Here is a 21,904-nt window from a genome sequence, read left to right on the forward strand (position 1 = left end):
TTCATTCAACCACAAATATTAGACCGATAGATTTATTTAATAATATACTTTGTCACGAAGACATCTCTAAACTATCCGAAAAGCTAGTAAGAAACAAACAAACTTTAAATGCAAAACAGGATAACATAAACGAGTCAAACTTCTCAAATATATTTGTAAAAAATAATCAAGTAGGAAAATCAAATCCAAAATATAAAGAAATAAGTAATTACACTCAATACGGTAACTACTTGATTAATAATAAAGACAATAAACGAAAAATCTATAAGGATCAGGTGAAACGGAAATATAAATATCAAAATGAAGATTGTGAAACCTAACATTTCTGTACTCCTATTATTTACATATGTATTACTTAATGAAATAATTTCAACCACATACTTGAAACTTACGCTGGGGGAGTCATGTATACCCTTACATACCCTCTTATTAGATTAAGTTATGTTAGAATACACATGGCGCTAAGCTTTTTGTCTGAGCTTAGCTTTATTTTTAGTCAGTAGACAAGAAGACCTCGATCTGTACACATCATTGAATAAACCCTCAATTTGTTAAGCGAAACCTTTCGTTTTGTTTTAACCCCTCTTTAATCGACAAAGAAGTCGATGGGTGCTTAACTGAGGAGTTCAATCCTTCAACCTACAGACGACAACGAAGTCGTTTCTGGAGGCAACGATCTTTTGGACACAACGGTCTCTGCTCGGAAGGCCCTATCAACCTTCCACATAACTATATATGTATGAAATCTTTGAAACTTGGACTTAAAATAACTAACAGGTCTAACCTTCAGTTTGCCAATTAAATTTGGTTATTTTTAGTTACTCATATATAGTAGATGTATTCAATTAAGTTAATCCACGGCTTCTCGCAGTGCAGATATGGATATTGAAATGGATGCACACGTGGCCACTCAAAGGATTCGGGGCTCATCATGTATGTTTGGACTGCGCTTCGCTGTGGCCAGTTGAGTCCAACCCCCACCACCCATCCAGTGACCTCGTTCCCATCAGCATCATCCTCGTCCCAATTAGCCGCCGGCCAACCAGGGCAATTGTCTCCGTTCATTGATGCACCACTCGGCGGTGCAAGTGGTGGTGGACTCGAGCAGAGGATGTCCATTCCCATGGATGTCTAATAATACCCCAACAATCGAAGTCCGTCGCCGTTGCGACTGCGACTGGCTGCTCGGATAAATGGATCCGCCAGTGGGATGTACGATGGCATGGGACGGATTATATTAACTCTATAAACAGATTCAATGGCAGCAATTGTGTGCCAATGCGAAGGCGGTCCGTTCAAAGCAATATTAATGCATTTATTGCACGTGAGCTCGGCGGCGTGTTAAAGATGAGCGTTGCCGATTAGGAATGACCCATCATTAGCCATGATGAATCTGGTAAGTGGGGCCAGTTAACTGACCAGCTAGATTCCACGGAGCACGTGCCGATGGTTTATTAGTAATGAAATGCTGTTGGGTCATATAGGATGGATTTGGGCTAATTAAGCAACTAACTAGAGTACATAACTCGAGGCCAGAAGTGCACATTCAAACTCTTCTTCAGGCAAATCTAACCCTCGTAACTTCGTAAGCCATAATCACCATTTGATAAGCCTGAAATGCATCCACCCCTCTAAAAACCAACAATTATCATCACTTACAAAATTTATTCTTGCTTGCCCTAAACAATTCCTCTTATCAAATACCACGAAAATTTACGCAAAAAAAAAGGTGTGTGAAAAAAAAATGAAAATACTAGTTTTGGAAGTCCTTGGAATAACAGCTCATCATCATTAGAAGCTGTAGTTGAGATTGCCGCTTGAGAAGCTCACATGAGAGACGTCCGGCGATTGCTGGTAGGTGGGGGATCCCAGCACGGAGGACATGGGAACGGCCATCCCATAGCTCTGGCGGGTGGTGGGCGCCAACTGGCTGGTGGCGAACTGATGGGCCACCGACTGCTGCTGGTCACGGAGCACGTCCTGCTGCTGCTGCTGCATGAAGCCCATGTGCTGTTGCGTGGAGTAGAAGTCTCCACTTGCTCCCCCTCCCAGACTGTTGGAGCGCAAAGGCGCTGATCCGATCACTCCTCCCGGGATGACTCCAACTGGACCTCCTCTTACTGGACCTCCGGGCACAATGGATCCGGATGCAAGGCGCTCGGGCTGCAGGCCATTGTTGCTGAACTGCGGCCGACGGTAGGCGAAGCGGCCAGCTGCGTTCTGTGCTGCCACGCCCGCCGGAGCGCCTCCCACATCGGCGGGAGCAGCTATCTGGGGGGTTTGGGGTTGAATCTGATGAGCCGGTGATGTTAGGCCGCCGGATACATCGGGATAGTAGTGGTAGAGCTTCTGCAGCAGGTGCTGCTGCTGCTGCTCGAACTCGGCTCGTTGGCGCTGATAATCGAGGAAGGCGGCGTGCATCTGGTCCGCATAGCTGGGCATGTTGACCACGCCACCGCTAACGCCCACTCCTGGTCCGGATGCAGCTGCTACCTGCGGCGATGTGGCGGCCAGGAGTTGCTGCTGCTGCTGCGCCAGGAGCTGCTGTTGCTGCTGTTGCTGCTGTTGCTGCTGTTGCTGCTGTTGCTGCTGTTGCTGCTGTTGCTGCTGCTGGAGCAGCGAGTTGGGCGTGACCTTCAGCTTACCATCGGCCCGGAATCCTGGCTGCGAGTACACGGCAGGATACTGCTGTCCCGACGGCGAGAATCCACCAAATTGCGTGGGAGTTTGCTGCATAGGTTAGAGGAATAAACGGATGAGAATGGAAGCTAAACCAGGACAATTTTATCCTTATTCTGAACTGGCTTAAATGATATTTAGATGAGTGTCTAATGTGCGCAAGTAGTAGGCCGTTTTCGATGTGTAACTTTTGATTTCGTTTTGTAAAATATTCATACAATTGAGCTTATAACACGCTTTCCTTTACTCACGGATGAAAGGCCACGCCCGTGATTCTTGATAATTGAGTGCTGGGAACCCAGGCATCCCTTTCCCCACTGTCCCTCCGCGTCAGCCAATCGACTGGCGTTGCCCCCACGAACTTTGCTGGATCTCATGATTCCCTGTTGTTCCGTTTGTCGCGATGTAAACTTAAAAGTTTTGACGAGAGGTTGTGTAGCTCGAGTGTGGATAGCCAAAAATTGATTTTCAAATTCAGATTTTGATACAATTTGTTTACGAAGTCTGTAGCGGGAAAAATTGTAAAACGAACCGATCTGAACCGACTGAGCGAGCAAGTGATACTGACTGGATAGCTCAACCAGTCCGGTGACACCTGACAGCTGTCGTCGGGCCAATCCGAAAGCCTACTGTGATCTCTACTAGCCATCGGTGCCATGGTGTGGATTCAAATCGATATGTATCGAAGGGAATCACGCGATTCGATGGCTTAAAAAGCGCGGATGCAATGCCGCAACCTTACAGTTAGAAACGATGAATCGCCATCAGCTGGCACTTCTCCTGGTTGTCGCGGGTCTGGCCATGATTGCGGCCAGGCCAGGTCCACAGAATCCGCTAGAGTCGCTGGGCATGGGCGCCATGTCTCTGGCCGGAAATATAGCGGAGGCAGTTCAGAGTGGCGCCGCCATCTCCCGCGACGTCGACATTGACAATCCCCTGATGTCCGTGCACTCGAAAACGGCCGTTGGCTATGGAGATGCCATACGTCCCATTGCCACCGATTCATCCGAGGAGGATCGTCGTCGGAAGCGAAGGCGGCGGAGCCTGCATCGCCTCAAACGCGCTCCTTGCTTCTGGAAAATGAGCGCTGCCGCCACCACAGCGGCGTCCGCCGACGATGACGTGGAGGCCAGACGGAGACGAGCTCAAAAGCGGGCCGCCAACAATGCCTCCCGATCCCGAGTGAGTCCCAAGACCACTGGCAAAAAGAACAAGAAGTTGGTGCGACGACGACGGCAGGAGGAGAAGGGCATGGAAGTGACACAGAATATGGACGGAGCGGATCCCTTGGGCCTGGGCACCAGAATCAAGGCCATGTGGCTTTCGTTTGTGAACAACGTAGCGGATGTGGTGCAGCAGGTGCGCCAGAAGATCACCGAAACGGCCAACTCCACGGCGTAGAATCACCGAGCTCCCTGACGACCACCATCGAGTGTATTTTTTTTGTTTGTTTATAAGTGCAATAAAATCAACTGAAAACCGGAAACTGTGTTGAGCGGCATGTTTTCTGGGTTGGCCAAAAACATTACGATTACGTCTTCATTCAAATATGTACTATAGATTACATCCATTTTAAGACCCCATCATATTATCAATGTAGTAGCCAATTAAGGCCAATCACCTTTGGTAAAAGGTGACCCCAAACGGCATTAGAGTCAAAAAAAACGTGTACTCCGTCTTTAAACTACAAATGCTTGTGAGCTCAACTAAACATATCACCAAGGTGACCCAAAACTTGGAATCCGGTTACCATTTTAAAGTGGCATACCTTTAAGAACTCAACCTTATTTGTTGCTCTTTAAAAAGGTCACCGCCGAAGAGTCACCCCCAATCGATAAAGATTCCTCAGGCAGAGGCAATAAAGCAAAAAGCGAACTGTCATTTCTGAGCAATCCGATCGAAAGTGGTCCGAGGAGAAGGCCATTGGGGTCACCACAGCAACTCGACTACTGAAGGCTGTCCAGATGGGAGATACGGAAACGAGCCGAGTCACGATGAGCCAACGGTCAGTGGGCACTTCCGGGCCAGATGAGATGCATCTCGACATGCATTTCGAACATTTCCGTGTCTGGTCGAAATCTGATTGAATTAAAAAGGCTGGGTACAAAAGGCGCATTCAGGTGGCTGGGCACAACAGTTGGCCAAATGATTTCCGGACCCAGATTCTCTGCCCTACTAATCGTGGCCCTGACCCTCGCTCTGGTGGCCCAAACTTGGGCCGACGAGTTCGATCTGGACTACTCCAACGAGTACGACGATGTGCGACCGCATTTGGTCTATCCCGACGATCCAAGGCTGGACAAGCGGATCGGCGATGCGGCGCGGGAGTTTGGACAAAATATAACCCAAGCCTGGAACGCGATGGTGGACTCGTTTAAGAACTACTTTGAGGAACTCAAGAACCTTTTCTCCGACACCACGGATCTCGATTCACCCAATGAAGTATTTTCTAACCGCTGAAATGGGCGTTTTACTTTCGTTTCGAGCAAATAAAGCGTAGCAAAGAATTTAAAACATTCATTTGATTTGGGAAATATCATCCGTTGAAAGCCAACTTGATTGCTTTTGATTTAGGTACATTTCCAAGCGGGTATTTATAATTATTTTTTGAATACTACAAAATGACAATACTAAGTAATATGGTATACATCTGCGGATGATAACCAATTAGGCACTGAATGATTCGGCTTAAAATGCTTTTCCAACCAACAAAAATGAGATTTTTTCATCTCTGGTTTAATTAGATCTGTAAGCCACTAAGCTAATTGCCAATAACAACCTCGCATGCTAACTAAACCAGATGCTAGATGTTGCATCTAGATTATGTAAACATGAAAACATATCTGTTTTTCGCGTAATTAAGCAGAATAACTAGAAAGTGACAGGTTAAATAGCTGGCTTTCTTCTTGGCAATCAATTATTGGGAAGTGAAGCCATCACAGGATGACATCGCCTATTTTAATCCTGAGTCTAGGTCTGCTCCATTGGAGCATTTCGCCCGTCTGGTCACAGGTAAGATACTTCGTACTCGTATCGTATATCCTTGATACCCAAATTCCCTGCAGAATATGCCCACTGATGTGATGGACGCCGTCGATCAAATGCAGGAGATCTTCGAAAACAATATGCAGGGCCCACAAAGTTCGGAGTATGGTGACGGGACATTCAATGGAACGCCCTTTCTACCCGAACAAGCATCGAACATCCAAAACTTTGGCGGTTAATTTCAATTCGAATTCCAATTCATAGTACTACTCTAAAGCAACGCCATGTGGCTAAATATTAAATTAAATTGAAGAGTGTGTCCGCAACTTTTTCCCTCGTATAATTGTTATCCAGTGTTTTCTTAAGCAATTTTAAAATTCAAGTTTAACTTTATGTGCTTTTCCCAGAGTTTCAATAGTAGATTCACCCCTCACCATTGCCGTGATGTACTTACCAACTGCTCCTGCTCCTGCGGCTGCTGCAGCTGCGGCTGCTCCACCTGCTGGTTCTTGGCCGCTCCTCCGTAGTACCGGGTGAAGGTCTGCTGCACTCCGGGCGTCTTCAGGCTGTAGGAGTTCGAGTTGGCGTCCGTGTGGATGGAGACCTGTGCGCGGCACACCTCCTGCTGGCCGGCAAGCACCAAGGCCGCCACCGTCAAGGCCAATGCGAACATGATTTACGTGGTGAGGCTAATGGATGGTTGATGGCTGGATGGCTGGATGGCCTGGTATTGGAACTCGACTTCGTCTCCCGTTGATTTGGCAGTATGTCCGAGCAACCGTGCAATCGGACTATGGATCGTTATCAGCTAAGCGGACGCGACTCGCGAACGTCGATGGTTGACTGTGCAGCGCCCGCCGACTGTCCACCGATTTTATACCGCCTTCGATTGGGGAATGTCCACGCTTGGCTCTCTGCCTCTGCCACTTCAGTTTTTGGCCCCAAAAACAGCGTACATGCATACATATTTTGGCCATAAAGTTTGGCCCAAAAAATGTTGTACTCTTTACGTCTTAAATGTGTGAATAAAGTGAAGTAAATAATAGTTGAACCAAATTTGAAGATAATAATAGTCTCAATTTTCGGTTTATGAAGCACCTGAAAAATCATATTTTAATAACACTTATAGAATAATGACTTCAGTTTATCATTAGAGCGAAATATTTCACGAAGTTAACTTCTCAATAATAGGTTCAATCTAATCATCCATTAGATTATTTTTTAAAAGGTGTCATTTGATTTTCTCTGTGCAGTTGGAAAGTATTATAGCTTCTATTCGAAATCGTTGCCTGAAATCCAAGATATCTAATGTAATCCAATTGAACTGCTGTGCCTTCAAGTTTTTTTCTTTTTTTTTGACAAAGCTGCCCTACCCTGTCGCGTTTAATATAATTTTCCATAATTTCAATTTCGATATATATTTTATTTTAATTTTCACCCGCATTGTTTTGTTTCACATTTTGCGTGGATAACTTTCTTTAAACTTTGGTGTCTGCCTGCGGAATATGGAATAAGCAATAACAACGGCGGGGAGGAGTGTGCAGTGGAGGGTGTAGATGTAGATGGCAATTCCAATTCCAATTCAAATTGAATATGCTCTTTGGCACTTACATAACAATCCGCCCCCGCTGGGCGAACGGCAAACTAAACATAAACACCGGCATAAAACGTTGTTTATAGGAACGTGCCCGGAATGCGCGATATGTCCGAAAAGCGAAACTTGCAAATGCCGGCTACACGGTGCGAAAACGAGTGCGCCTTCAGACCCATCGTTCTCTAAACGCAGAGCATGATGAAGTGAGAAGACTAGTGGGCTTTTGTCGCTGTGTACGAATGGCTTTAGCCACCAAGATACGGAAGCGGGGTTAAGGCCAGAGTAAGAAGCGAAAAATCGGCTCAATTGGAATGCAGTTTTGATGGCCCAATGAGATTTGGCCCGTTGGCAGGGCAACGATTATTATGAAAGCAGCAAAGACCTGGTGGTGGTTAGTGCGTAATGGTCACTTAAGCGCGCGCTTACCTGCCACCGTTGCGTATACGTGATACGTGATCGTCATAAATTTATTTGCGCATTTCATTATGCGGCGTGTAATTGAAAGCGCATTTCACACGATTGAAAGTTGTCTGTCCCCGACTGTCTGCCTGTCTGTCTGTGTGTTTGTGTGCCTGCTGACCCGCATTACCCCAATAAAGTGACCCAAACCGAGTTCCTAACTTAATGTGCCCCGGGGTAATGGCCATAACTTCTCCTTTCACTCCGGCTGCATTCCTTGGGGCTTGGGTCCTATCTATCCATGTGGGGTCGTACTTTCCGTTTCCGTCCGGGCGTGTTTTCTCCATTAAAGTTGACTTTTCCGAATGAAATGCTTGTCGTTTTACGATTACCCCACCATAAGCCATCAAAATAAACAGCGCAAATTATGCAAAAAAGAAGGAGACCCAAAAAGCAGATGAACACAAATGGAGACAAACTGGTAAAAGTGGAAATGAATGTGGCAGTGGTAGTGGAAGTGGAAGTCTCGCAAGTCAAGTAAATCCAGCCCAGCCAGCTGCTAAATAACGTCACTTAATCATTTTACTGGGTCAGGTCACGGGTGGACGACGCAGCAGCCGAAACAACCGTATCCGAGAAACCGGAGGAGGAGTCGCATCCGCAGGCTGAGTCAGTGGCCCCGCGTTGAACTTTTGAACTCGCGCACTGACCCTATTCCGGACCCATTCCCATTCCCATTCCCGTTCACATTCCTCTCGGGGCATACATTTGCTCCCAGCAGGCGCGTATTATTTTTCGGTGCCCGGCCCTGCATTTCCACGGATTTTATTGAGGTGCGCGCCAACCCGAGACCCAGAATCCCCAAAAAAGCACAGAGAAAAACAAAATAAATAAACGCTTTGCAGGTCAAATGGTTATTTACACTGATCACACAAGTGTAATGCATCGATGCTGTCAATTAGTATCTCAGTTAAATCATTATATTATATATTTATTATATATATTATATTGCCAAGCCAAAGAAATCAATGCATAATAAATCAGAAGCTGTTAATTTTTTTCTTTATTATAAGAACAAAAGTGCCAAGGTATCATTCATTTTAAAGACTCCAATAATTGATTTTGAAGCCATCATCACGCTTTTCTCCCAGTGTAGACTTACCTATTGGCCCCGGGGAATTGAGCCGAAACAACGGGATTTGATGGTTTACTCCCAAATAAAACGCTGTCAATGAGAGATTTGCTTTTGTGTGTTCAACTCACATAAAATTTGTTTTTATTAGTTTTTTTTTTTTTTTGCTCACATCCAGGCAGCACCACCGTACCGCCAACCGAACCATCGAACCATCGAACCATCGAACCATCGAACCATCGAATCACCACAACAAACAGCCAGCGGAGCGGCACAGAAAAAATGAACTTATCGCTAGACACACGAACGGACACTTGCACACTTAGGGGTATGTATGTATGTATGTATGTATGTATGTATGTATGTATATATTTGGGGCTATATAAATCTAAGGATCCAGGCAGGATCGGTATCTGCATCGGGATGAAAGGAGTTCGTATCCAACAAATTGTATCTGTATCTGGATGCCCGCTGGAATGCTGGAACATATACTTTGTGTGTGCGTGTGTGTGTGTGTGTGTTTGTGGAAGCAATTCTTTGGGGCTCAGAAGAATTGCTTAGTCTTACAACTATAACTTGTATGGTTTAATCGGATTTTGTATTTTGTAATTCGTAGTTCGTAGTTAGACTTTGATTTAACATTCAATAAACTTTTCATTTGATTTCGTAATATTCAATATGTCTTAGCATATGTCTAGTGTATATATCGTACTGTATATATCCATATATGTATGTATGTATGTTAGCTTGGGAAAGTTTAAAAACACAGGCACATACCTGCCACCCCCCTCCCCCCTACCCATTCCCCATTCCATTGAAGTTAGCAACATTTAAAAGACATATATATATATATATATATATGTACGTTTTGTGGGAGTGCTTCCCATTTCCGTTTCTTGGCACAGTTTTCTCCTATTCCCTATTCCCTATTCCCTTTCCCCTTCCTTCCTTCCTTCCTTCTCACCAATCTCTCTGATCTCTAAACTGCGATCCGTGATCTGTGATCCTAATCCCGCCGATCGCAGAAATCAACAAACATTATTAGTCAACAACCAGTTGGGCGAAGTATTCCAATAACTCGATCTATATATTTAGTTTATCTTATGCATTTAGGTGTAAATGTATCTGTATCTCCGTATGTATCCACCCACAAAATTGTGTGTTCTCCACGCTGAGCAACTGCGTCTGCTAAGAAAAAAAAAGTTAGCTCATCAACACACATACCATACCCTACACAAAAAATAATTATAGCTTCTGCAAATTCTACTACTTAAACACGTAGCTCCCGTAGCTGCACAACTCCTGGCAAATCCGTAACCGTAAAGCTTTTCGTTTCCCTCTCGCTTCTGCTCCCTAAAATCTCTGCCCACTGCCATCTTACAGCTCCGCAAAGATGTTCTCCCTGAAATCGAGCTCCGGATGCGCCGAGTGCGAGGAGGAGCCGTGCCCGTAGTCATAGTCCCGCGACGAGGACTTCATCGAGCTGCGTCCGGACACCCCGGATCCGGAGCTAAAGCTGGCGTTGCGCGGACTGCTGCGTCGCATCCGGCCCTCGATCACGGCCATCTTGTTCAGCGGTTGCGTGGGATCCAGCTCGCAGAAGGCGCCGGCAATCAGATCCGTGCCGTTTAGCGAATTGAAGCTGTCCCGCTTGGAGCCGCGTCCTCCGGCCACGCCTCCAACGCCCCCGCCGCCATGCTGGCCATGATGATGACCGTGATGATGGTGGCCCGAACTGGAGCCGGAACTCTTGCGGCTCAGCCGATTGCGACTGTACTGGTACTGATAGGCGGGAACTGCAGCAGTGGCCACCGGCACAGCGCCACCGGCATTGGGTGGCAGGTTCTGGGTGCCGCCTGGCGTATAGCTGTCATAGAAATCCGGCGGCACCACCTCCTCCTCCACCTCCTCCAGGTGGTGCGGCAGCACCTCGTCGTGGCCAACGGACACACCAGCGCCGCTGGTCTCCAAGGTGGAGCACAGGCTGTACTCCGTGGAGATCGAGCGGGATTGCGAGAGACTGCTCAGCGGATCACTGCCGGGCATGACCAGCGCCAGTCCCGCTCCGGTTCCGGCTCCGGCTCCAGCTGCCTCGCCGCGCTTTCCCTTCGGCGAACGCTGCGCGTATAGCTTCTCGATGTCCGGCAGCTGGCGACGCACCTTTTCCCGCTCCCGTTCGCGCTGCAGCATCTCTTGGATGTCCATGCTCCGCTCCCGCTCCAGCTGGTCCATAATCTCTAGGTCGCGCTCCAGAGTGCTCGACGAAAAGGTGCTGCTGCACTCGCTAAATGAAACGTCCTTGTGGCGCAGCACACCGCCGCCCGATCCTGGCCAGCGTTGCGGCGGCACCATCATGCTGCTGACCACGGAGCTCTCCTCGCCGTCGCCATAGTTGCTTGTGCTGCTGTCGTCTGGGATAAGTACGCCGCTCGGGCCATTTCCGTTTCCGGTTGCGCCGGCAGTTACGCTTCCGCTGCCGTTGCAGAACGTCGAGGCGGTCACGTTGGACAGACAGTCGGCGGTTAGCTTGCTGCCACCATGCCGCTGGCCGGGATTGGTGCGACTTCGACTGCTGTTGTTGTTGTTATTGTTGTTGCCGCCCGTCTGTTTGCGATGGGCGGGATGAGCGGCATGGGAGTGACTGGTGGCGCCATGACCGACGCCATCTGAGATGATGTTGATCTTGACGTCGTGCTTCTTGCCGCGCACATCTTTGCCCAGATTGTTGACCACGCCGGCATCTCCGGCACCGCGACCACCCGCCCTCTGCCGTTCCCGCTCCCTCTCTCTATCCCTATCGCGCTCCCTATCCCTGTCCCTTTCCCTTTCCCTTTCCCTGTCCTTGCCCTGGCGATATGGTGCTCCTGTGTAGCGATCACCGCCAGCCGACGAGCCGTGTCCTGGCAGACGCACCTCACGCTCGTGCCGCAACTTTGACGAATGCTTGTGCGGTTCAGCGGCGTGGTGAACACTGGTCGTGTTCGAGGCCTCGTCCTTCTCGATGGAATCCTCGCGGGAACTGCCCCCCACACCGGATCCTCCGCCAGCATCGCTGCGACGTTGGGACTTCTGCTTGCGCTTCGAGGATAAACGAAAATAGCCCCTCAAACGCTCCTGTTCATCTCTGCGGGATGTATGAAAAGAGCAAACAATGATGAAGATGATGAAGAAAATGAAGCCGTCTCCAAGTGTTTGCATTATGCGTAAGGTGTTCAGCTCATCATCTGGCTCACCTGGGCAATATCTGCGAGGCGTAGATGCAGGGAAAGATGACCGTGGGCAGAAAGGCCACCCACACGAACATCAGGTAGGTGAAGTCGAAATGCTTGGCATTCTCGTAGGTCTCCTCCAGCGAGAGCCTGGCGAAGCGCAGTATCATCAGTGGGCACATGCACACCACCTGGGTGGCGGCCATGCTGCCAAAGTTGCGCTGCTTCCGCTTCTCGCGATGCACGTCCAATTCGGCGCTGTACAAGTCGTAGGATCGGGCGGAGTTGCCGCCTCCATTGCTCAATCCTGCCACACCCCCGCCGCTCAGGTGGCGCGGCTCCACCGAGGATGTGGAGGAGTTCCTACAGAGGGATAATCAGTAATGCGATTATTATAGCAGTCAATGATGCAATTGGATCATTTATGGATCCATGTGTTCGTTAATTATAATTTTCATAAAAAAAAAATGTTGTTAGCTAGTAGTGCCAGTTTCTGCTCGGAAATCCTATTACATACATATATATACACGTGCACTAGAAAAAGAAGCCAGTAAATTATGGCACTTATAGCAAGTCCTTTGGCTCGCCAATTAATGTAATGAATGGAGGAGCCAGGAGACGGCTCCATCTTCAACCCCTTTAAGTGTACAATAATAGCAATGGGTTGAGCAGAAAAAGTAGCTCAAGAAATTGGAACTTGTTGGGGAAGAGTCGTCAGGAGGACGATGATGATGGCGCCGGCGCTGGCAATCGCTCATTAGCGCTGGCCAAGGGATTGGCACACGGGCTGAGTGATTGCGAATCGGGTTACTCGGACAGGCGGCACACTGATTGGTAAATCACCGAATTAATCAGCCCAATTAGCAGGCAGATAGCTGGCCTAATATTTCAGCTTAATCACGACGACTCGCGGCGAGTGCTCACCTCTGGCGCATCCGCAGATCCGCGCGATGCTCGTACATCATGACGGCGAAGGGTCCGTCGGGCGGACGCAGCTCCTGGGAGGTGCGGATGTACAGGTAGGACAGCAGGATGGCCGGACCGCAGTACCTGTAAATCGAGACGGGGATCAGAGGTAGCTCCTACGCGAGGCACTCCACATTGGCACTCACATCAGCAGGAAGAGTCCGCGCGTGTACTCCTGCATGTCGTCCATCAGATTGACCACGCACAGGCCGATCCCCGACAGCTGCGGCATGTAGTCCTGCAAGGGGGGAATATGCAATATGTATATCATTGAAATTGTTATGGTCTTGGAAATATAATCACGGAATGTAAGCTCTAAATGGAATATTTAGCATGGATAACCTGCCACTTGCAGGTCCTGATTTCCAGTTTGATTTCCAGGTCCTGATTTATCATCGAAGCACCGAAATCAGTAGCATAATAATGCCATTTCACTCCACTTCAAGTAGCTTGTAAATAATAGATTGTTTTGACTTTCCGTCTTTGAAGTGGCCGTTTATCCATCGTTTCACATTTCCAAATCGGGTCATTGACTGACATTTAGAAACGATTTGAAGTAGGCCACGTGGACAAACTATTTTCATTGATTTTATAATTAAAAAGTCGTTTTTTCAGTGGGTTGGCGGGGGAGGGGGAGGTGTTCGTAATGGCGGAAAGTTCTTTGATGTCTGGGTTCTCTACTATCGATTGCCATGCGAAAATCTTTAATTGAATCAACTTGTCTGCCAATTTAGCGCCGCAGTGTATCTGAAGTACGGTGCGGTGTGTGTAACACGGTTGACTTTCGCGACCTCGACCTCGACCGTGACCCTGACCGACCCGACCAGGTGGGTCCACCACCCCATCGAGCCCGACTTCCCCATGGAGAATGCCATTCCTTCCGCGAAAGACCTGAGATTACATCGTAATTGTAATTACATATGAATTGGCGCGTAGCGAGAAACTTTTTCGGATGGCGAAGGAAATTAAACAAAGGGCGGAAATGAATTTATGGCCTCATCCAAGTTATTTTCTCATTAAACTGCTCCGCAGGATGGCAGCTGCGTATCTGAGGTGTATAAGGAGGATTGCGGTAATGGAGGCGCTAAGACATCCCCGCCTGAGTGGGCTTAAATCCAGAGCCAACGAACGGAAATCGCCGTTTTAGTGGGCGAAGCCCAGTGGCTTCATCAATCATGCGAAATCATCGGTCAGGTCAACTGGCCAGGTGCGATGATCTAAAGAGTCTTCTTGCCCACGGCAAGAAGAGTTATTATGTGGCGCATAATTATTCCGCCAGACGGGAGCAGGCTCTGAAACTCTGGCCAAAGTTTTCTTACTTTCCCTCGCCTTTTTTTTTTTTTTTTGCATATAAAAAAGTATGTATGTGTAGGTGGATGAATGGATGGGGTGGTGGGCACACATATGGAGGCAGTCGAGGAGCAGGGCAATCGCAAATGATTTTGTATGAATAACTATTAAAAAGTTTGCGATTCCCTCGACGGCAGGCCCACAAATTCCAACTACTCCTCCCCCCGACCATCCAACCATCGAAGGCGGTTAAAACTTGGCCCCAACTTTTAAATCAAATCTCAAACTACCGAATGACGCGTCGGGGCGAAGCGAAGGAGTGGAGCTGTGTGGAGCGGAGGAGCCTGCCGGGTATACGTATACTTGGAGTGAGCGAAAAGTTTTCCATTCGCCGCCGAGTGCCCGAAATTGTAATGAAACCTTTTCAACCAAATCGCATTGCGCCGCGCCCACTCCACTTTTGGCCCACAGTCATTTGGGTAATGAACTGTTAGCGCTGTACAATCTGGCCAACAAATCTGTTTTGAATACTTTGCCCACTGCGCACAGTCAAATGCAAATAAACGACAACAGTCACCAAGGGGGCGGGGAAATCAAACGAAGTGGTTGCTACACTCGCAAAAAAGCCGAAAACCCACGCAAGACAGATATGCCAGATATGGAAACTAAATCAGCATTTCTACCTAAATCAGCTTTTATGGCAATTTACTTACCACATAATATTTTAAATATTTTTCCCAAAAGACTACACCTTTTTTGCAAGGACCCATAAAAAACAGATTTATGGCTATTTTAATTACGAAATGCTAATTTGGCCAACTGGAAAAGAAATCGTATCAATATTTTTCCGTTATGCTAATTGCCAAGGGGAAACTTTTAAACGAGTTTCAAGTTTCGCGCGTCGATAAAACGCTATCGTTTTTCTTCCTGTGCACCGACGTGGCCAACCGCTGTTTGGTGGCGAAGGGGGCGGGGATGGGAAGAGCGGATGCTGCACGCAATTTAACGAGTCCTGGGGGCATCTTACGAAGGATTCCCGTCATGGGTATGTGGCCTTGACGGTTGACGGTACCCCGATGCCGAATGGCGAATACCAAATACTGCGAGATGTGGACTCCTGGCGCCTTTTTTTTATGCTCATCATCTCCTGCCAGCCAGCCAGCCAGTAACGGTTTCCGCTTTATGGGACTGGCTAAGGAAGTCAAAGGATCTCTGCTTCGAAAGGATCCACAGTTATGATTACCTCTGGCATCGAGTCGGCGGCTAATGCAATTGATTTGATTCGTGCTGGGCACAAATCAATTTAAGCGCTGGCCGTAAACACTTTATGGCTGGTAGATGTCGATGTGGGACTCCATACCGTATATCGTATCCCATCCCAGTTTCAGTTCCAGTTCCAGTAACATCCAACAAGTGGCCAGCCCATTAAATTGGCTCGCATTATTGGGGCTTTTTCGCCCCCGCATAAAGATATTTACAATTTGGCGCGCGTTTTGCCAAATAATTTATCGACTGTAGACGAAGAACGAGGCTGGCGATTTTGATGGCAATGGTGGGTATGGGAATGGGTATTTGGATTCCTGGTAACCAGGCGGCAGGGCCGCCACAGGCAAGCACATTAATAACAATTTATTTCCGTGCTGCCAGCAGGCAGGCCGCATTCCGCAGTTGGAGTCCTGGCCACGCCCCCAAAACAAATTGCAACCGTTGAGAAGGAGGCGGGCTGCAGAAGTATTATCATTTCCACTGTCGCAATTTTGACTTTGACGAATTGCCGCCGCAGAAGCTGAAGGAATTGGTCTTGGTTTTGGCACTCTTGACTGGTTATTGGATGATGGCTCTGGCAAGAGCTGGAAATGAAAAGCATTTAATAATAATTTACAGGCGAAGCAAGCGAAAAAGTTGCTCCGAAATAGAGATGGATATTGATCTGGATGTTGGGAAAAAAGAGCAGACGCAGATGGAACTATTCGTGGCCTTGGAGCTTTACTTCTTCCCTTCGATTTCACCTGTTGGTATAGCCAGGCTATTCTTCGCTTTTCGCTGGGTGTGGAGCGTGTTTCTTTGAAACTTGATGTCCTTGGCTTTCAGTTACCAACGCGGCACAAAGTTGACGGGAATGGTAACAATGTGAAAAAAGTCGATGAGGCACTTTTTTGCCAGCCTCAGATGTTTGGCAATATTTAAATATATTTATCAAAGCGATAATTGAATCGAAACATTGCCGCGTATGTATGTACGTCTTAATTAAAGGAAAATAATTGGGAAGGAAAAGCGTGAGGAAATTGAGTTTGTCGAAAATGAAGGAAATGGGGAAGACGACAGAAACGAGAAAGGTTACCAATAATCGGAGGAGTCTCAAATTATACGAAAATTGTTCCTAATGGATGGCGGAAAAGTCGAAGCAGCAGGAGCGGAAGAAACAATGCATAATTAAAAGCAGAATTTCGTAATTTAAATAATAAGAAAACAATGAGCAGACACAAAACGCTGTCGGGATGGGCTGGCAGGATTATAATGTAAACAGCGGAGCGGAACCCAAAGGTTAGGCCATCGAAATAAAGCCGGGCAAAGGACACGAGTTCGTTTTCTCCACTAACAGCCTGGACAGACCGGGCAGCCTGGTGAACTGGGTGAGCAGGATACACAAAACAAGCGGCACCGAAAAAAGACACAGCCGGACTTAATGGCCGTAAAATGCTGGCCAAGCGGCCAGACGAGGTCACAGCAAAAGCACACACACACACACACTGGGTCCTGGCCACGCCGCATCCTGGCTGACCAAAAGCACCGGCCGGGATCACGAACCGGATGCGGACACGGACATGGACAAGGACAAGGATCTGGACAAGGGCCGAGCATGTGTTGCGCTCTGCGGGCTTACGATAATAACACAATTATGTACTTACGTAATTAAAGTCGTAAAGTGCACAAAAACACACAGAAACAAGCGCTTCTTGCACACACACACACACACACACACACCCACATACAAGACAGGACTAAAAGGACACGGAGAGCAAAAGTTGCACAGTGTTAATATTCCCCGATAGTTATCCTATGTTAAATCATCTAAATTCACATTTGTATTTGGTAGCCACATTACTAAAAGCCAATATTAGTAGTCATATCAAGTGCTTGAAGAATCCTTCTTATAATATCTTATCTTAACTACAAATATTCAAAGAAACGTTACTTGTAAAAATTACTTGTAATTTCGATTTAACTAAGCTTTATCCATCTAAATATTTCACCCAGGTTTTTAAAATTAGCATTAGATATTATAATTTGCCATAATTTGTTGCAGTGCACAATCTGGGATTTAGGCAGAGGTACAGATTTTGGCTTTGATTTTCCCGCAACCAGCGCAGGTCCCTCGTTTTAATATTTTCACTTGTTTTAAGTGACAGAGGAAAATGCAAACGAAGTGGAAAGCGCGAAAAAAAAGTCATTACAGCGAAGATGATAGGATGGGGAAAAACCGCTGTCCGATCTCTGGGATCCGCACAGATTGACCAAACAGATTGGGCCGAGATAGGAGTGATGGGAAAATCAGTTGGTAAGAGCCCATTTCCATTTCCATTCCCATTTTATTTTATGCGTGCTTACACGCACTTACTTTTCCATTCTCAAAGTTTTCCCAGCTCGCCGCCAGTTTTGCTCATACTGCTCCAGCTTGCATTTGATGTTAATAATATTTTATGCTTATGCGCATAACAACAATGCCTGACTGGCTGTCTGGCAACAGCAAATATATCCACTTTGTGTAAATATATGTATACACTTATTCGCATTGTATGTTGCCATTTGCCACAAAAAGAAACACACACACACACACAGACTCCTAAACTTGCCACGACGAGTGCTCGGCACTTGAAACTTTTGTTGCCTTTGTTGAATTCTAATTTCGATATTCGCTACCGCCACTGATGATGAGTCTCCGCCCAGAATAACACCCAATCCTTGGAACTCCAGACGGACCGTAGAAACGTTCGAGCCCATCGCGGCTCGTTTGGCCAAGTGATTTAGGACCCTAAGCTGCTTACCGCACAATAACACAGTGGCATCAACAAGGACGCCCCCGATCCATTGAAAAGAATCCTTCAGCAGCGGGGGCGATCCAAAGGATACGGAATACGGAATACGGGAAGCGACAACCCGACCGATTGATGCGACCGCACAACAATTTGAAGATCCAAAGCGGCGAAGCTTTAAAGTGCGCACTTGCCAACGGAGCTGGCCACCCACCCATTCACATCACCAGGCGCACCACCCAAGCACTCAGGCAACCACCCAACTCCAACCATCCATCCATTCAGTTACCCACACCCACACACATGCACACAGGCAGAGAAGCGCATAAATATTATAACGAAATTTGAGCTGCCATTTCTCGGCCTCAGGCAGCCAGAAATTTGACATCCTCCAGTGGTTGGGATGCTGCCAGGGTGGCTCAAAAAGTTCCAGATACCTCCAGGAAAGTATCCTTATCTATCTCATAGCTATCAGCTATTAAGATTTTAATCTGCTGCAGTGGTGCTACTTACTGGTAAAAAAAAAAATAGAAAAGATAAGCACATTCTTGCAACCAAATGTTAAGTGCCTTTGGATGTTTCACAAGTGGCTTAGCTACCCTCGCTGGACTCCATTTCGATGACTGCTGTCTGCTCGGCGTCGCTGTCTTTTCGCTGAATTTGTTGATATTGTTATTTTACAATATGTAAAACGTTTACCAGGAATTCGCTGGAGCATAGGAACCACCGACCTGGCTGAACTCTTGTGATGGGTGAATTGGGTATTCCACGGGGTGAAAGGTGTGGCGGCTGGCTGAAAGGCTGCTTTCACCACCTCCCTGCATTGGGGTATTTGTCAAAGTCGTTTGCCATTTGCTAACCCCTTCAATTCGCCATCGCTCCTCCTAGAAACCCCAAGTAGCACCACACCCCCAGATTCTTGCCACCTGCCCCGGCCCACATTATCAATGGCATTAGTTGCCACGCCAGCTGTTGCTGCTGTTGCTGCTTGGCGGGAAAATCGGTGGAAGAATGGGTGGGTGATAAAAATTGATTGCCTTGCGGGCGATTGCAAGGCGCATAAAGCAAAACAAAAAAAAAAAGGAGTCCTGACTCCTAATCCTGGCTGCCCATTGCCACGCAATTTGCAGCAGCCACCGGAGGAGTCGCCGATGGGCAACATCATTGCTGGCCATTAAAATTCCGTTAAACGAAACAAAACTGAAAATGCGAAGTGCATATCGCACGATTCGCCAATAAGGATTTTATGCGCCAGCATGTAAGGAGAAGTGGCCGGTGGGGCGGTGGTGAAAGTGAATGGTGTAGGTGGTGAAAGTGGGTGGTGTAGGTGGTGCACCACCCTCTTGCTGTGTTTACTGTATGTTTGGCTTCGCATTCAGTGTGAATTGCTGTGGAAATGAATTTACGTCTGCCTGCTTAATAATTGAAAATGCCAATCAACAAAGCAGCAAGGGATGGGATGGTGGTGTTCCCCAGAAGCAGTGCACCCATTAGGACACTTCTCAAGGACCAGCATGAATATCTCAAGAAATAACGAAACTACATTTTTTTTTAAAATAAATTCTATGATTTGAAAGAGAGAAGAGAAGAGAAAACTTGCAACGTTGATACCTTAAAAAAATTAAAAGTTAATGTGAAATGTGCAGTAAGCCAAATTAGATAGCCATTTTTAGTTAAATCAACTGCTACAAAAGTTAATGCATTTTCTTCTTCCTTAAATCCAGTTTCTAGTTAACTAAAAACGAAGGCAGGGAACTTGTCATTCGTTTCTTGCTAATAAATTCCTGGCTGTAAACAACAATTTAAAAGTGAATAACAAACTCAAGAATTTTTCTGTCCCTCAAACGGAGTAACAAAACGTATTTACTTAGAAATTATGAATTGCTGACCACCACCCAGTTTAGCCACTTCAAGTTAACTCACACTTCCTTCTAATCTGAAGTACACAAGCTCCGTCCACGATTGCAAGGCATCCTCCAGTGGTGTCCACGAAGCTTGTGCCCCTTGGTCTGTAATCTGTGAACTGCAAGTGGTCGAGTGCAAAATTCACGGAACCAAACACTTTGTTCATATTTGCGGTCTGTGTCGAGTCCTTAAAGGTCGCCGCCACAGAGGACCTGTGCAGAACGATGTCATGATGAATGTGGGTTGTGTCAAGGTTTTGCATTTACAATATCCTGGATAAACTGTGAAATTATCCACTGGCGGATGCAGCAGACGGTTGCCATCCTTATTATTCGCTCACTCACATTCGCAACCTCGGACACATCAACTAATTTGGCCCGACGACAATGGGCCAATTTGCATTGCTGCTTGTGACCTGGCGGCAAAGGGCAATTTAATAAGCCCCATGGAAAATGGATAATAGTGGGCGGGCCCACGACGAGCCCGTTGGACTGTTGGACAAACGAAGATGGAGATCCCGATCCCAACGCCTCTGCTAACAAAGTTACAGTAATAATGCGCCCATAATGACGAAGATGAGAACGAACGGGACTCCGGCCGAAGGAGTACCCCATGGACTACGACAACGACCAGGACCAAGCAGGCCAAAGGGGCCATTTGATTTCCGCTTTAAGCGGATGTCTCATTTGAGCACTGTGATAGCCGCATTTTCTCGCAGTGTGGGCGAGTGTGCATGTGTAATTTTTACAAATTGCTACAACGAGCGCCAAGCCCAAGCAAATGAGGCCAGTTGATTGTATTTAAAGTTTCTCTCTGCACCAGATAGAATGGCAAAATGTAGCAAATGTACCAGTCGAGTTACCAACTTCTGTGTGCCCTTTGCTGCCCCAGGACGTGATATGCCAGCCAGGAGTCTTCGAAATCGGTAAAATGTAGCTCATGTACATAATATTTCTTTGTCCGCCGTTCAAGTCACATAGAAGCACTCGAATAGAACACCAAGTGAAGATTAAGTCATACATAAGTTAACTAATATCCGACAATTAGCCACTATTATTTACTTCATTTCTAATTGTTAAGTTTAACTCTCATACATAAACCACAAATACTAATAAATAGTTTTGAAAAGTGCCTTGCGAGTGAGGAATGTCTTTGATCCTAACAATCCCCCATAATCGTTCCCTTTGCTAGGGAATCTATTGAGGTTGTGTCATCGCAATCGCTTCGAGCTGCCACTGGTGCTGGTCCTGGTGCTGGTCCTAGTGCTGGTACTGCTCCTAGCCCAATTCCGTCCGAATCCCGACCGTCCCGCACGTCTGCCTTTTGTAGACTTGATAATGTTTACTTTAGCCGCTTCTTTTGCGCAGCGACTTGAATTTTTCTGCCTCCTCCCCTGGACCCTTTGGCGTAATTTCGTTTTCGTTTTCGTTTTGCAGGCGCATATCCGGCCAAGTTCTGTTGGTAACACGAAGTGGGGGACCGGGAGGTGGAGCCAGCGCAGAGCTGGAGGGGATTAGGAGACGCCGCGTGCCAAAGTCAACGCCGGCAACCGGATATCCGCAACGAGGCAGCAACGGGATGGGAATGGCAATGGGTATGGGGTATGGGGTATGGGGTATGGAAAAATGGGGATTTGGGGATGAGGAGCAACAACTGAACAGTAAACATAAATAAACTGTAGCCGCAGAGCGGGGCAAATAGGAGGGTAAGG

General features: G+C 47.1%; 5 protein-coding genes across 7 annotated transcripts in view, besides 1 other annotated feature; 3 read left to right on the forward strand and 2 right to left on the reverse strand.

The window, feature by feature from the left end:
* Positions 1-731: part of a mobile genetic element that runs on past the window's edge.
* A 916-nt stretch (positions 732-1,647) lies between these two features.
* Positions 1,648-6,510, reverse strand: CG32548 (uncharacterized protein). 2 transcript variants are annotated; one of them, NM_167617.2, is made up of 2 exons: positions 6,119-6,510; positions 1,648-2,730 (listed from the first exon to the last, which is right to left on the reverse strand). In NM_167617.2, the coding sequence occupies exons 1-2, from the start codon at positions 6,335-6,337 to the stop codon at positions 1,792-1,794; spliced, it is 1,158 nt and encodes a 385-aa protein (NP_728167.1). In that variant the 5' UTR covers positions 6,338-6,510; the 3' UTR covers positions 1,648-1,791. The 2 variants fall into 2 exon arrangements, with proteins under 2 accessions (NP_728167.1, NP_573293.1); NM_133065.3 differs by lacking the exon at positions 6,119-6,510 and adding an exon at positions 2,931-3,229.
* CG6290 (uncharacterized protein) lies at positions 3,419-4,162 on the forward strand. Its single transcript, NM_133066.2, has one exon. It carries the CDS (start codon positions 3,433-3,435, stop codon positions 4,078-4,080), a length of 648 nt encoding a protein of 215 aa, NP_573294.1. The 5' UTR covers positions 3,419-3,432; the 3' UTR covers positions 4,081-4,162.
* On the forward strand, positions 4,797-5,189 carry CG32551 (uncharacterized protein). The gene has a single exon (NM_167618.3). It carries the CDS (start codon positions 4,825-4,827, stop codon positions 5,137-5,139), a length of 315 nt encoding a protein of 104 aa, NP_728169.2. The 5' UTR covers positions 4,797-4,824; the 3' UTR covers positions 5,140-5,189.
* CG43841 (uncharacterized protein) lies at positions 5,596-6,005 on the forward strand. The gene is made up of 2 exons (NM_001272752.1): positions 5,596-5,691; positions 5,745-6,005. The coding sequence occupies exons 1-2, from the start codon at positions 5,623-5,625 to the stop codon at positions 5,901-5,903; spliced, it is 228 nt and encodes a 75-aa protein (NP_001259681.1). The 5' UTR covers positions 5,596-5,622; the 3' UTR covers positions 5,904-6,005.
* Positions 6,511-8,955: 2,445 nt separating the features above from the next.
* Positions 8,956-21,904, reverse strand: part of CG32547 (uncharacterized protein) — a 36,461-nt gene continuing 23,512 nt past the window's right edge. Inside the window, exons 4-7 of one of the 2 annotated variants that reach the window (NM_001272753.2) lie at positions 13,111-13,202; positions 12,923-13,048; positions 12,023-12,361; positions 8,956-11,913 (exon numbers count right to left, since the gene is read on the reverse strand). In NM_001272753.2, the coding sequence (NP_001259682.1) occupies positions 10,167-11,913; positions 12,023-12,361; positions 12,923-13,048; positions 13,111-13,202 (2,304 nt within the window). In that variant the 3' untranslated portion in view covers positions 8,956-10,166. The remainder of the gene's footprint in view (positions 11,914-12,022; positions 12,362-12,922; positions 13,049-13,110; positions 13,203-21,904) is intronic. The other variant, NM_167622.3, reaches the window with a different exon arrangement.

The sequence above is a fragment of the Drosophila melanogaster genome, chromosome X (genome assembly GCF_000001215.4).
Source record: "Drosophila melanogaster chromosome X".
Classification (NCBI taxonomy): Eukaryota; Metazoa; Arthropoda; class Insecta; order Diptera; family Drosophilidae; genus Drosophila; species Drosophila melanogaster.

What these genes read in the sequence shown, in the direction of transcription:
- CG6290 (NM_133066.2), top strand. Translation starts at nt 3,433, where the DNA reads ATGAATCGCCATCAGCTGGCACTTCTCCTGGTTGTCGCGGGTCTGGCC.
- CG32551 (NM_167618.3), top strand. Translation starts at nt 4,825, where the DNA reads ATGATTTCCGGACCCAGATTCTCTGCCCTACTAATCGTGGCCCTGACC.
- CG43841 (NM_001272752.1), top strand. Translation starts at nt 5,623, where the DNA reads ATGACATCGCCTATTTTAATCCTGAGTCTAGGTCTGCTCCATTGGAGC. An exon ending in TTTCGCCCGTCTGGTCACAG is followed by an intron (nt 5,692 to 5,744) that starts GTAAGATACTTC and finishes AATTCCCTGCAG; the next exon opens with AATATGCCCACTGATGTGAT.
- CG32548 (NM_167617.2), bottom strand. Translation starts at nt 6,337, where the DNA reads ATGTTCGCATTGGCCTTGACGGTGGCGGCCTTGGTGCTTGCCGGCCAG. An exon ending in CGCAGGAGCAGGAGCAGTTG is followed by an intron (nt 2,731 to 6,118) that starts GTAAGTACATCA and finishes TAACCTATGCAG; the next exon opens with CAAACTCCCACGCAATTTGG.